Below are 14,768 nucleotides of genomic sequence, written 5' to 3' on the forward strand. Positions count from 1 at the left end.
GGCTAAAGCCTTTTTTCATGAAGGGCTTGTCTGCAAGCACTGCCATTCCCATTGCCTTCAGAAGCATTGACCAGGATCTATCCCATCCCTTCTCCAGAGCAGCTCCCAGGCGGCTCTGCAGCTCTGCTGGAAGTGAAAACCATCGACTCAGTCTACATGGGGAGCTATTTTGGAAAAGCTACTTCTGACTTATGGTGTCTTTGCCCGAGTTTGGGGACACTAAAACCGAGGAAGGCAATTGCAAGTGGAAGACAGCAGAGGGACGGTGCTGTTAGACCCAAAGCTCACCAGGGAGACAGATGGGAGAAGGAGGGAACCTGCTGTTTTAGCAAAACACCCAGGTTTCTACCAGAGCAGCTGCCCATTTTCTCCTCCAGCTCAGAGAGGGTGACACAGTGACACGGGCTGATCCCCTCTGCTCAGGGGACAGATACTGATGGTGGATGAGGCTGAACTCCACTTCTCTCACCCCAGTCCTGCCCTGCAAGGACTGACCAAACCCCTTGGAGGAAAGCTCACTGCTGACTGAACAGTAGAGCTGTGTCCTGAAATACAAGCACATGCAGATCCCTTGGGACACTCAAACCTGAGCCTGGAGGCAGGAAAGGCTGCAGCCTCCTCTGCTTGCGTGCAAGCTCCCAGCTCCCCAGGGCGGTGGGCTCGGATGCCGTCCTGTGCTGAGCCAATACAATGAACAATCACCTCTGCCTTTCCCACTGGCCAGGCTGGTCCCTAGTGCCTGATCTCCCTTCCTGAGTGCCATTACCTTCAGAACTGCTCTGGGTAGGGGGGAGATGGTCCTCCTCTTACCCCCTAGCCATATAAACACTGGCTGTTCTTGCTGGCACACCCAGCAATCCCCTGTGCCTAACCAAAGCATTAGAAGGATTTATTCAGACACGGAGACAAGCTCAGCACCCACTTGCTCTTTTCCAAACAACTATTTACTGCCTTGGGAAGCTGGCTTTGACAGCAAGAGAGATGTCAGGCAGACGTATAAATGGAGCTGAGAATAGCTTCCTTGTTATGACTGCTCCAGATGGCACAGGGGAACCGGCAGCTAAACCCTGCCCCAAGAGCTGTGTGGGGCTCCTGTTGTGCTGGTCCTGCAGGAGCCGGGCACCTCCTGGGTCTCTTTGCCGAAGGTTGAGATCACCCAAACTCCAGACATGGGGTAAGCGGGGTGTCACGGGGTCAGCTCCCCTCTGCGTTGATGCCCGCAGCTGGTGTCCACCAGACCTGGTGGCTCTTTGCATGGGCAGCTGGGACAAAAGTGTTCCTCCCAAAAGGGGCCAGGATGGTTTGTGTACCTGAACAGGCTCTCAAGTGTTAATTGGATGTGTTTCTCCAAATTGCAGCCTGCTCCAGCCTGGCAGTGCCCGTTCTCCTTCCAGACACAGGGAGAGGTCTTGGCACTGAGCAGCAACATGGACAAAGCTACAGCTAGAGGCGGGTATGGATGGAGTGCAGTCTCTGGCTCTTTGCAGCCTTTGTAAATGAGCTGAAACCGCTACAGAAGGAAGAAAGAAGGAAAAAAAAGGTTCCCCAAAACACAACAAACCCTAACAGCTTTTTTACCAGGCTCTGAGTCTTGTCTCACTGCAATGTGGCCAATGCTCTCAACAGAGGCAGAGGTTTTCTTCCACTCCTGTCAGCTCGAGAGGTATACGCTGGGGAAGGTGGCAGCTCCAGGTGGATTTGCACAAGCCAAAAGCCTCCTGATCTGGTACCCTGGTCAGGATCTCTTCTACATTTTGTCCTGTGCGTGTTAATTTAACCCCTCCCCAGGCTTTGCAGAGAGCCTGGGTCAAAGCTCCGTCCTTGAAGAGCTTCGCTTGCCAGAGCATTGCTGCCGTAAGATGCCACACGGTGCCCAGCAGTTCCCAGCCTGGCTGGGCTGGAGCCAAGCACACCTCACCAGCCCCGAAACGGCGGTGGGTTGTGCTCAGGCCAGAGAGGGGCTGTGTCCCTCTGCCCTTCCAGTCCTGCTTTGACATAGGCTACGGAAAATCATGCCCTGCAGTGAAGAACACCTCTGTGACCTCTCTCAGACTGCCAAAGTCCTGGAAAGCTTCAGCTGAGCATTCAGCTGCACAGGGAAAGAAAAGCAATCTGCTTTTCTAGAAGCAGCCGCTTTGCACAGTGGTCCCGGTCAGGCTGGGGAGTTGCTCCCATGGGGACGATGGTTCTGCTGGGAGCTACACGGGCCCCATGAGGCCCCACACTGGCAGCAGCTTCTCCTCCATCAGAAGACACTAATGGCTCCACTGCTGTTGGCTCAGCATCCACCCAGCTCCCTTCCAGGGTCTACTAATGTCTCCTTTTTACACATGGGGAGGCATCGCAGCAGATGCTGATGGTGCTGGGTTAACCTCGGACCTCAGGGAGCAGCAGGCTTCTTCCTTTCTCCCCTGTGTTTCCTGCAGCAGAATCAGCCGGCCCCCACCAGTCCTCACTGCACGGCTCAGACACCAAAACCTGACGCTGCTCCAGTGTTTACTGCATCCCCCACACAGCAAACACCAGCTGCAGTCGGTGTCCCACCCCCCACCAAGTCAAGGCTGTCCCAGAAGGGAAACTGAGGCACTTGCCTAAGGTCACTCAGGCTGTGCTGCACCACACGGGGCAGGTTGCTCCTAGCTGGACCCACCAGCTGTGCCCTGATGCGATGCCATGATCGGATGGGTTTTTTGGAGCCCACGAGGGGCACGGGGTGGCCGGTCCCCTGGGCCAGGAGGTGCAGTGCAGCTGGCTGAGATGGTGTCAGCTCTTCAGCATGAGGAGGCTGGGGGTTCCACTGCTGGTATGGGTGTGAGCAGCAAAATTACAGACACATACACACACGGCATCAATCTCTCTGACCCACCACTGACCTAGCAGCAAAATTCAATTAATAACAATTAGGAATTAATGTCCCCCTGCAGTGCTTTCCCTCTCCAAAGCAATCCACAGATATTAATTAATATATTCACATCTGAGTCAAACATCAACCCCCCCGCTCCCTACTACCTAGAGACAGGCTTGTCCCCCCTTGATATCTTATTGCCTCAAACAAGATTGGATCTGCGTGGCAGGAAGGGCTGACAGTTCTGAGCAGCGAGATAGATGGCTCATACCCCAATTAGCAATCTAAGAAGGGGCTTGGGTTTTCCACTGCTGACAGGGCGGTAATTGGAGAGCGGAGCAATTAGCAGGATGAAGCAGTGTGAGCCAGTGGCTTTGCACCAAGCTGGAGAGGTCAGTGGGACCGATGGATGGTGATGGCCACTGAGACCCTCCAGGAGGGGTGGTCAACATGAGCCGCCCTGGAGTCATCCTTGCTGTAGGGACCTTTCTCATCCCTTGGTTCTGCTCCCCAGCTTGGCTGGGCTTGCTGCTCTCTGAGATACTTGATGTGGAAGAAGAAAGACCTCCTGGGACACAGGGGCAGGGGAAGGGCTGAGCACAGTCTCTCTGTCCTGGACCTCTGCTGAGGTTCCCCAGGGTGTCAGGCTGGGATTGAGTCTGCTCTTGGCTCTGAGCCTGCAGGAAAATGTGCCAGACTTTGGGTGTTAAATACAGTGAGAGTTAAAGGAGCTGGATGCCAACCTCGGATGGCAGCGCAACATCAGCAGCATGGGAAGGGAGGGCACAGAGCAGCACATCTTGCCAACACTGCAGCCGTAGGCTGGAGGTGGCCTTGAAAAGCCTGACTGAAAGAGCTGCCCCATCAAATGTGCTTGGAGGTGGCCACGGTGCCTCCAGCCCCTGCTGCCCAGTCCTCCCTGTCCCCTGCCTTCACTCTGCTCTGGAGGGTCTCTTTACACTTGTCTCCTCTGACTTCCAGGCACCGTCTTCTGCAGCTGGTGAGCTTCTTACCACCTCCACCTTGAGGGCTTTCACTTGGAAGTCTTATCCCCAGTCCAAGCCATGAATGAAACCCCCAGGGAGCCTCTCGCCCATGAAAGACCCCCTCTCCAACCTCTTGCCTTAGCCCTGACAGCGACCTGCTTTCCCACCCCTGAGTTCAAGGTTTCTCCGAGACCCCCACTTTATCAACAAGCATCCCGGTGCCCCTTCACTTGCGTTCGTGCAAAGCCACATCAGAAGCCCTGCTAGCGTCAAGGCATTAAGGCAAAGAGCAGGCAGCAGACCGAGGCTCAAAGCAAGAACCACAGGGGGATTTTCTGTGGCTGATGTTACTCCGGGGGAAGAGCAGGCAGCAAGAATGCCTCCATCTGGCATTAAAATCTGTGAATTTATGAATTTAGCCATATTAGAGGGCTAGCCCCTGTCATTGTGTAGACAAGAGGCTTTAGTGTGAGTATTTATTCTGTTTGGAATCTCTCTCTGAGCGTACTGGATGCAGACCCTAACAAAAGAATATCAATCAGGGCTAAATGAATGCCCTGTAAAACCTGATTTATGAGCAATTAAAGGTTTTCCTGGATTAAGGTCTGGTCTCTCTCGCTTGCCATAAATAATTCTGACTTCATTTATCTAACAAAAGAGGCATGGATTTTTGGGGACAAGTGAAAAAAAGAATAATGGCATTCGGATAGTGGAAGCTAAAGGCACAAACAAGCCAGGGAAAGGGACACTGCGTGAATCAAAGCAGCTCCTATGGCATCTGGATTTGCCAGAGCAAAGGCTGCTAAAGAAGAGTTGGAGCGATGGACACAAGCACACAGGAGGGCTGTTTTTCTAAGGTGGTTGTATTAAACTCTCCTGCAGATTGTACATGTGGGACCTGTGTGCGTTCACAGATATTTTCATTTTGGGCTTGGAGATTTGTTTTCCCCAGCTGCCTCCCAAGACCCACATCTCAGCTGCCTCAAGCCCCCTCCTTCACCCATCACCTTTTCAGGGTCATACTCCGGGCTGGACATCCACCGTTTAATTCACCTATCATTTTCCTCCAGTCTATCTGCATTCACAGCTAGGGAAAGCTTGGCCACACCAAAGCTGCATTGCCATTGCCTTGCCGGGGTGAATAGTACAGGATTTCAGGATGGAAGAGGGACTATGATCTGCAAAAGGCCAACACCCTTTGCCCTCTGCCATCTGAATGGAGGCGATTGCTTCTGAGTGGGTGACTCATTGCTAAAGCAGGACACTCTGCAGAGAAGGAGGGTCTCTTCTATTAGCTTAAAGTACAGTTAGGGAAAAAAGGAAAAACAACAGATGGGCCTCAGGGTATGTTATACCATCTTCAGAAAGAGCCACCCGCTCATGAGTGACAGCTCTCAAGTGTTGGACAACGGCTCCTGGGCTGTGTTTGTTGAGGGAACCCCATGCTAATGATTTGTGCTTTCCTTTGGGTCCAAATACTGTTCTCCAAGACAAAACCACAGATGCAGCCTCTCTAAATGTTGCAGACTCGGACCTCAGCTTGAGCTTGTCGCTCACAACAAACTTCTGGGTGAGCCCTGTGCAGGATTTCTGGTGAGCAGAGCTGTATTTCAGGGCAGGGTTGAGCCGGCTGTGCAGGCTATTCTCATCGTATTTCTATATATTCATCCTATGGCGGCAGAGCAGCTATTCTGGGAACAGGCTGTGCCATTTCCATTCACTTCTTCACTAGAGATGCGAAATCACAGGGATGATTTCATACACACTGAATCAACTCTGTCTTTTAAGGAAAGCGAGGACTGGGAGAGATCCCCAGGGTCAGCGTGTCCTGCTACTGCAGCTCTGCATCTTACGCAAGGATTTGAGCAGCGAAGGGGTAGGGGGCTGGTTTTGGGGCTTATTACTGCTGGAGCTGATCAAGGGACAAGAGAAACTACCCCACCCCCAGCATCAAACTCTTTTTTTTCATAAAATGCAAACAGTTTTATCAGCCCCAGAAATGTCATCAGTTCCTGACAAAGCTGCAGGTGAACTGTTTCTTTTTAACCACTTCTTTAGTTTGTTTAAATGACTTGCAGAGTGCCTGAGAGCATTTTGCAGCAAGTTTGGCTGCCCATCTCCTGGTCTGTCTATCCAGCCCCCTGAGGGATGTCTGCCCAGCAAGGCAAAGTGGACAAATCGATGCTAAACTGGAGCTGCTGGCCAGATACATGGGGAACACCTTAGCTGTGTCAGCCCAGGGATCTGCAGGCTGCAAAATTTGCCCAAGCAGGGGAGATTCACCCCTGCTGAGCTCTCCGTTGGAGCTGGACCGCTGCGGGTCTCTGCACTCGCAGGCTGGACGCTGCTGGGGGTACGACTGGCTGCAGGGACGCGCTCACTTAAGGCTGGACTTTCATGGTCCTTTAGCCCATGCCGTCCCCAGCAGAGAGTTGGGATCGTGCTGGAAAAGGGTCTGAATTTTGAATGCATATATTTATAAGACAAAATAGATAGTTTGACTGCAAAGGAGTGTTTTGTAGATTGGATGTTTCTTTTTGGAGCTGGCTGGGAGAGGCTTCTCTTTGCTTGGGCTGGTTTTTGTGACCCCCTCCTGGTCCCAGCGCCAGTGCAGGGTGCTTTGCTTTCAAACTCTGGAAGCTTTTTGAGGATTTGGCACCCCATCTTCACAAGGAGGCCATCCTTGGGGAACACCTAGGGATGGCTAGGGAAACCCATGAGCCTGAGGAGGTTTAGCAGAGGATGGCAGCTGTGTCTCAGCACCTTTAAGCTTTTTTTCTGACCACTTTTTGCTCACACAGTAGTTAGTGGGAGCTGTCATGCTCGCTTGGCTGTCCCCATCTCAGACCCTGCCCCTATTGCATGGGGTCTGCAGCTTTGCCAATGGTGGCCCCACATATTGGCTAACGAGGACCTGGGCTGGGGGGAAGAGATCCTGCCCTGTCTCACCTTCATTTCTTATATCGGAACCAAACAAAACCCGAACCAGGGAATATAACCGCAAAAGAGCTCCTATAAAACAGGATTAGGGGTGTGCAGTTATAGGAGAAAGCAGCTGCTCAGAAGAGGAGCTTTTAAAAGCAACACCAGCTTGGCAAGGAGGTTGCCTGGTGCATATCAGCTCTTCTCATCGTTTAGGTGAGAACTTTCGTATCCCAAAGGTGCAGCTAAATACTGCTCCCTGCTCTTACCACCGGCGATGCACAGGGAGAAACCAGCCCGCGGGGTACGGACCGCAACGGTGCTAATGGGGATGGCTGACCCTCCACTTTTTCTGCCGTTTTAACTCTGCAGTCACAACTGGGCTACTGAGACAGCATTTTGCACAGAGCCAGGCAATTTTTTTTTCTTTTTACCCTCTTGACACAGAGGTTTAATCAAAAACTTGATCGTTTAACTGCCTACATACATTTGCTCAAATAATGTTCATGATTTCACTGGAAAGCTTTTCATCTCCTTGTTTCCCCAGGGTCTGGGATTTAAACATGCTTTGGGCTGGGAAAATTTCCTTTCTTGATGAGCCCTCGGGGAGGAGGAATATTGCTTCTGACAAAGCATTTGCATTTTGTGCAGAGCTGCAGAATTAGCAGTGGCTACAGTTCCACAGCAAGCCATTTAGAGAGGAAAGTCTTGTGCTTTGCGGGTGGGGGGAAAAGGAGAGGTTGCTTTAGAAAAATCAATGAAGGGGGTACAATTAGGCATTGCATTTGTGTTGTCCCCATCCATCACACCTCCAGAGTGGCCGCCCCCTCCCAGCAGCCTAAGGGAAACTGGTGGCAGCTGGTGTCACTGGGAGGTGTGAGCAGGGAGCTGCTGGGAGAGCTGGGCTGCGCTCGGAAGGACCTGGCTGCAAGTCTCCCCCCCTTTAATGATCCTTTCACTGACTCCAGCCCCCTCCCCGCTAGTTTTGGGGCATCCTGAGCTCTTGCCAAGCCCCCATGCCTCGGCTGGAGGAATTCTCCCGAGGGCTCTTTGTGTAGCGGTTTCTCCTTTTACTTTTCCCTTCCTTCAAAGAAATGGAAAAGTCATTGCGGAGAAAGCAAGCGGTGCAGGGTGCGGAGGGGTGATGGGGAGGAAGGCAGAAGGGCCCTTCTAGGAGAAGAGGACTTAAAAGCATCTTACCTGCAGGAGGAGGAGGAGGGCAAGACGTAGGCTGGGCACCATCCTTAACCCCCGCTGCGCCCAGCTCGCCGGGGCATGGCTGGCAGCGGTCCCCGCTCCTGCCGGGCTCCTTCTGCCGTCGGGCAGAAAATCCCCCAGGCTTCGGGCAAAGGAGCGTGCCCGGGTCCCGGCGGGGCTGCTCGGAGGCGGGCAGGGACCCTTCGCCCTCCCCTCTGCTCAGCGACCCGCTCCTGCCTTTTATAACCTCCCTCGGAGCCGGTCCTCTGGCTTCCCACCTTCCAGCTCGCCTGGCGATGGGCTACATCCCTCCTCACCAGCCTCCCACTCCCCCTTCTCTCCCTCCTCCTCTTCCTCCTCCCCTTTTCCTTCCTCCACCTCCCTAGTGCCTTCCAACTCTATTTTTTTTTTTTCCTTTCTCCTTCCCTTCCTCAGCATCTTTAGCAGCAGAAACTTCCCACCGGCCCAGGGACCCCCACCTGCCCCCGAGGCCCCCGGACCAGCTCTCCCCTCTCTGCCCCTCGCACTCCCATTTTGCAGCCGCTGCTGCAGGCTCTCCTGCGGAGGCCATGGGCTCCTGCCTGCGTATGCAAAGGGCTTGGGGCTGCAATTTGCAGGAGGGTTTATGTATTCAGAGATTTGGCTCCAGGGCTCTGGCAGAGGGACTGGGAGATGGGGCTGTTTCCCCTCCTGCCACCACCCTTTGTGGCCTCTTTGCAAATGGGCTGGTGAAAGCAGAGGGAGGTGAGAGCCCCTTTCCCCTTCCCATCAGGATGGGGTGGAATGGGCTTCAGACCTTCTTTGTGAGGGAGATGCTCCTGAGACAGGGAGGGGACGTGGGGCATGTGTCTTTCCATGCTGGGGCTGTGCTGGGGGCACTTGATCATAACAGGGGAAACTGAGTCACAGAGGACGTGGGGGTGCTGCTGGGAGGGTGGTTTTTCTCTTAGGACGGGTGGTGGAAGGGGCAGAGGCGATGGGCCAGGAGCAGTGGGGCTTGAACAGAGGAGGGGGGCACTGGTCTGGGGGATGTGTGTTCTGGCGAGGGTGGGGAGCAGCAGTGGGTGGTGCAGGGGAGCCCGGATGGTGCTCCTGGGGTCTTGGCTAACGACCCCCCCACCCGCCTCAGACGTTAAGGGCTCTCTGTTGCACCTCTCTGTCTCACCTCCCTGGCAGCCTCCACCCTGGGCTCCCGGGGAGGGCTCCCCCACATCCCCTGTCTCTTGGGGGTGCCATGGCCAGGCTTGGGTCCATCTCTCAGCTGGATCAATCTCTCTCTGGGCGAAACCTGCTCCTCCCGTGCCAGGGCAGTTTCAGGACATCCTTTCTGCACCCACCTGGGGCTTCGGGGGGTCGTCACCAGCCACGGCTGCTGCGCACACCCCGGGGATTAAGCCAGGCTCCACCTGCCCGTGGTGAGCTGGCAGCAGAAAGCCAGGCAGCAAGTTACGGTTTCTTCTTTCCTTGAGCAAATAAGGAGAGCCAAGGTGTGCTGCGGCAAAGGGGACGATGAGAGACATTGCCATTGGGGTCACCATCCTGGGGGGACCAAAGATGTTTCCCCTACCTGATGCTGGTGCACCCACCAACAGCCTCTCACGGGGCGCTGGATCACGCTCCCCTCTCTAACCCAACCACAGCCTCCACCTCTGGGAACGGCTGCAGACCATGGCATATTGCAGACAGATCAATAGGAGGGCAGTGTCCCTTGATGGATTCACAGCTGAAGCCTCCATCCATCTTTGCTGAGCTGCTTTCTGTCTCGGAAGCATGGGAGAGGGCAGGAGGTGATCAAGGTCCTTCCTGCACCTGCTGGACCAAGGCACAAGCGGCCGGCCACGGTTGCACCCCAGCACACGGGTGCAACTAATGACCCATCCCAGGCCCCAAAGGGTAAATACTCCTGGCCCAGTAATTAAAGGGAATAAACAACACAGGCAAAAATCTTCTGGCATTAGCTGGATTTAATCAACTACGTCATTGCTTTGGCAAAGAAGTTTGAAAATAAGTAAAGCTCTGGTAAATTCAGGAAACTCTTTGTTTCTTAGATCTCCTAACATCCCTACCCCTGACAAGTGACAGGATGAGACACGCTCCAGAGCCATCTCTGTGTCACCTTTCACTTCAATAAGCCCACTTGAAAATGCAAAATCTTCTAAAAGAGGCTTGAGAAAGCTCCCGCACCCTCGAGCAGCCTGGATTCATCCCGTTCACTGAGTGCATCATAGGACACAGCTCCACGCTCTGGTTTTGGGGGGCTGCTCAGGGCTTTGTGCACCCCAGGGCACAGAAGGCACCTTGCAGCTGGGAGCACTGGGGACCTCATTTCCATTCCCCTGGGGCTCGTCCTTGGCCATCTCAGCCTGCCCGTGGCCACCAAGTGGGACACATGCAATGGCCACGCTCTTCTCAGGTGCCTCTCCGCAGACGGGAGGAAAGCAAAAGTGAACACCAACTATTTTTAGTTAAGGAACTGGTTGCCAGGGACATGAAGATAATTCCTTCCCCATATATCAGGGAAACGGCTGCAGTGCTATTTGAAAGGCCTAATTGAGGGGATTTATAGTAAAATGCAACTTGTCAGATGTGGCAAAAGAAAAATAAAACAGTCCCTGAGACAAGGAAATCAGTCCATTCGTCATGGTTAATCTCAAACTTCTCGGTGCGGCGCAGAGACAAACGGGGGAGATGGGTATTAGGGATGGGGAGAATGAAGAGAAATATCGGATCTTCGGGAAGGAGGGAGAGGAGCGATTTAGCCTGACTTTATCTGCCTTTGGTATATTATTATTATTTTGTGTAGCTGAATGTGGTTTGACACTCCTGTTTCTGAGCAGCTCCACAATGGCTGCTCTGTGGGGCTGTTTGTGTGACTTACTTACACCACCACAGTGCTCCTGCGTTATGCCCTGCCGCCATCCCCTCCCCTTGCTTCGGAAAAACATGCTGATGCATGTGCCTCTCCTGCACATCAGGGACGAGACTGGGACCAGTCCCTGCACTGGGGGAACCTGGCACACGTGTCCCTGCTTCCTGCATGGGGCATCGGTAGCGGTCTGGGCCACGGGGCTTTGCTTCCAAGCGGGACGTCTGTAGGAAAAATATAATCTTCAGCATCATGGACCTATAGATCAGGTTGGTGGAAGAGTGGATTTTGGCTTCTCAGCTGAAACCACGGCTGAGTTCAGCAACTTGCCTCAGTTTCCCTGCCAGTGGGTTGGCACTGTTTCTTTCCTGCATAAATCGAGTGAAGCAGAGGATGCTTTCCAGTGTGGTGCTTGGGGAAGCTGCTCAACTGTGGGCTGAGAAAAAAAACCAACACAACACATCAGGTTTCTCCTGGGGGACTTGCTTTTTGCCCTGACTTTAAAATCCATTTTCAAGCTTTCTGTCCTGTGTCTGACTCTTTTTCTTTCTCCTAGACCTGCATGAGAACATGCTCTCACATTCTGCCTGACAAAAGTGGTTGCTGGGACCAGGTTTCCCTCATTCCAAGTCACCACATGATATAATTGTGCCCCAAATTCAGGTTGCCCTGTTGTATTTGACCGCTCTGTATAGCCTGCCTCATTCCTGCAAGCCTTACAGCTGCTCTGAAATGAAGAGCAGGAAATCTTAAACCACAGACCCGCTGAATACGTTGCAGGGAGGGAAGCCAAAGGCTTGTTACTCAATCAACAACCTCCTTTAACGGTTATTACCTTAGAGCTGGGCTTGCAGAAAGGTTTCTTGGTCCTGAAGACCTTGTGAAAGACTTGGGTGGCCTCTGGACGCTTCAGACCCCTGTTCATCCCATCAAACTCTGCTGGAGATGCAGAAGTTATCCATGCAGTCATGCAGGGAGAGAAACCAGTGTCCTCCTAGGAGAAGGAAAACCCAACAAAACACGCGTTGGGCTGGCCCCATGCAGCAAATGACTGATTCCTTCAGTACATGGATAATTCCCTCCTGCCCTTTCTCCCTTCCCAGATTGTGTGTGTCAATAGGAGATGCCATGTTAACAAAACCACCGAAACTGCAAATTAAAACAAGAAAACTCAAGGAAGCTGGGAAACCCACAAAGATCTGGGCTCTAGCTGAACGTCTCATTTGATTTCTGAGTTTCTTAAAATAGCTTGTCATATTTTTCAGATTTCTTTTGGAAGGAAGTGTCAAATTTGACTAGAACAGAAACACAAAAGCTTTTGTTTTACTGCTAATTAAACCTCAAGGCAGAATGTTAAACTAATCATAATAATAGTCATAATTATTATTTTCCTCAATTAAAATGCTTTTAGCTAAGTCAACTGAAATTTGCCAATCAGCAGACTGGCATTTCTGATCAGACAAAATGCCGCAGTTTAGGTTGGGAAACACTCCACAGTTTTACTCTGGAGACCGATCCCGTCAATCCACCAGCCGAAAGCGCTCTGCTCTCATGCACTGTGTGACAGAGAGCTGCACAACCCTGCCAGCATTGAGCCATCCTCTTTGTGGCTGTGTCTCCGTTAGCAGCACGGGGACCCACCCTCCCTTGCAAGGTGCTGTTGCATTGCACACAATGCTGTTGCATGGATGTGCACGAGTTGCATGGGTGCACGCAATGCTGTTGCATGGATGGGGGCTGGTGCAGCTCTGCTGATGCAGGGTTATGCCTGTGCCTCTAGGGACCTGCCAGTGGCATGGCCGCATGCACAGTGTTGCACATATTGCAATGGATACACCCTTCCTTTGGGCATGACCACAACAGCATGGGCATGGACATGTTGTAGGCAATGGAAATGTCCTGCAGAGATCATGGCAAGGATTGTGACTTCCTCAGAAATGGCTTGTGGCAAAAATACCTCCCCACTCATCAGGTCTGTAAATGCCAGTCAAGGCAGAAGAGATTCTGGATGTCTTTCAAATCTGGTTATTTATTTCCCGTACATTTCAGGAAATATCAATCTCCTCATCTCCAAAAGGCAATCAAATAAAACCCGGAAGGAGTGATGCATAGGGCCTCAATGCAGAGAACAGAAGGCAGCAAAATAAAAATAAAATAAAAATCCAAACATAATGTAAAATTCTATAACAGGCATCTCTGTTGTGGCACGAAGGGCAGAGACGAAGTGGCCCAGTGCCCTCACGGCAGATGGGCTTGGGAGGCTGAGCAAGACCATACTGGGAAGGGGAGGAAGAGAAGTCAGATCAGGCGATTGCTTGGGCAGGTCTTAAGCTTTCCTGTAAGGGCTATTGGTGGGATTTCTTTGAAGGTTTCCTCTTCCTTCTCTTATGCCTTAATTAGAGGGTGGGTTCGTGCCAAGACACCAGCCAGCTTGGGCCATTGCGCTTGGAGATGGGAGGAAGCCAGACGGTGGATGTGTTGGAGGTGGTGCTGGCTGTTACTCGTAGCAACCGCGCCACTTGGCATGACGGCGACTGGCAGTCTCGCGGGGAAAGAGCTTTGATATGAGATGTCTCCCTTCAAAGCTCAAGGCCGATACAAGGCCCCATCTCCATCTGCTTTCAGGGTAATGCAACCTGAAAATGGACTCAGCCATTGTTTGAGGTGTTCTGCATGACTGTATCCTCCAAAGCCATGCTCCTCCGTCTTTCTAAGCCCAAGAACATGGCTCTTGGAAAATATTCATGGGTACTGTGGATGGTGCTGGTACAAAATGGTTTGCAAGCGCAGCCAAAAAAAGTCTGGCAAAGTGTTGTCCAGTTTTGTATCCTCTCAGCCCATTTTCTTTGCGTGTTTGGGGATGTTGGCACATCTTTTCCTTACAATAATCTCACAGACAATCTCCTGATATTTGATGAGTCCAACAACTTTCCATTTTGTTTCTCCAGCTGTGGCCTGTGTACAGATGAGGTAGTTATTGTGGGAAGTGATGGGAAAACTAGCTTGCCTACTAGTTGCAGTGATAAAATAATTTGGCCACATAGGTAAAAATCCTCTTTCTACCAAACATTTTTCTCCAGGCACTTGTTAACTATGATCCTGTAGGTCCTCACTGCTTCAGCTGGGGAACTATAAAAAAGGACAGTCGTTTACTGCGCATTTCTTTTGGTCTGTTCTCTTGTTTTATAAAGTCCCTCAGTCCATGAGAAGCACAGCGATTACTAATACACTTATAATCATAGAATCATAGAATCATTTAGGTTGGAAAAGACCTTTAAGATCATCGAGTCCAACTGTTAACCCAACATTACCAAGTCCACCACTAAACCATGTCCCTAAGCACCACATCCTCACTTCTTTTAAATACCTCCAGGGATGGGGACTTAACCAGTTCCCTGGGCAGCCTGTGCCAGCGCTCCATTCCACAGAGTTTAAGGTCCTTAGCAGTTTTCTAACTGTGTTTTTCATGCATGTTTTACTCCACCATTGCTCAACCGCAATTTTTCCTTCATTAGGAATAACGAACTGCTGAGTGAGGGTCAACCAAGGGACTGCAGTTTATTACAGGGGGAAAGAGGAAATCACAAAGCTGGTCTGCAGTAAGGGACCCAGTTTGGACAGCGATGTATTTACCCCTTCTGCAGATGTTCTTGAACGTCTTTGTGATGGGCATTGTGCGTGAATGGGAAAGTCATGCATGGCAGCCTGCCCCTCCCTCCACGCACACGGAGCATTGCTGTGGCAACTGCAGTAATTGCTTCTGCAGAGCAGTTAATAACAGGGCAGAGCCGCCTTCGGAGCAGTGCATTCCCTTTTCTAGATGAAGAAGAAAAAAGAGAAGAGAAGAGAAGAGAAGAGAAGAGAAGAGAAGAGAAGAGAAGAGAAGAGAAGAGAAGAGAAGAGAAGAGAAGAGAAGAGGAGAGGAGAGGAGAGGAGAGGAGAGGAGAGGAGA

General features: G+C 51.9%; 1 protein-coding gene across 1 annotated transcript in view; it reads right to left on the minus strand.

The window, feature by feature from the left end:
• The window catches only part of CRHR1 (corticotropin releasing hormone receptor 1), a 29,821-nt gene extending 21,576 nt beyond the window's left edge, over window positions 1-8,245 (minus strand). Inside the window, exon 1 of the mRNA XM_009464631.2 lies at window positions 7,954-8,245. Within this exon, the coding sequence (XP_009462906.1) occupies window positions 7,954-7,995 (42 nt within the window). The 5' untranslated portion in view covers window positions 7,996-8,245. The remainder of the gene's footprint in view (window positions 1-7,953) is intronic.
• Window positions 8,246-14,768: the final 6,523 nt, after the last annotated feature.

This window comes from Nipponia nippon, unplaced genomic scaffold (genome assembly GCF_047370975.1).
Source record: "Nipponia nippon isolate SJK-2023a ecotype South Korea unplaced genomic scaffold, ASM4737097v1 scaffold_32, whole genome shotgun sequence".
Classification (NCBI taxonomy): domain Eukaryota; kingdom Metazoa; phylum Chordata; class Aves; order Pelecaniformes; family Threskiornithidae; genus Nipponia; species Nipponia nippon.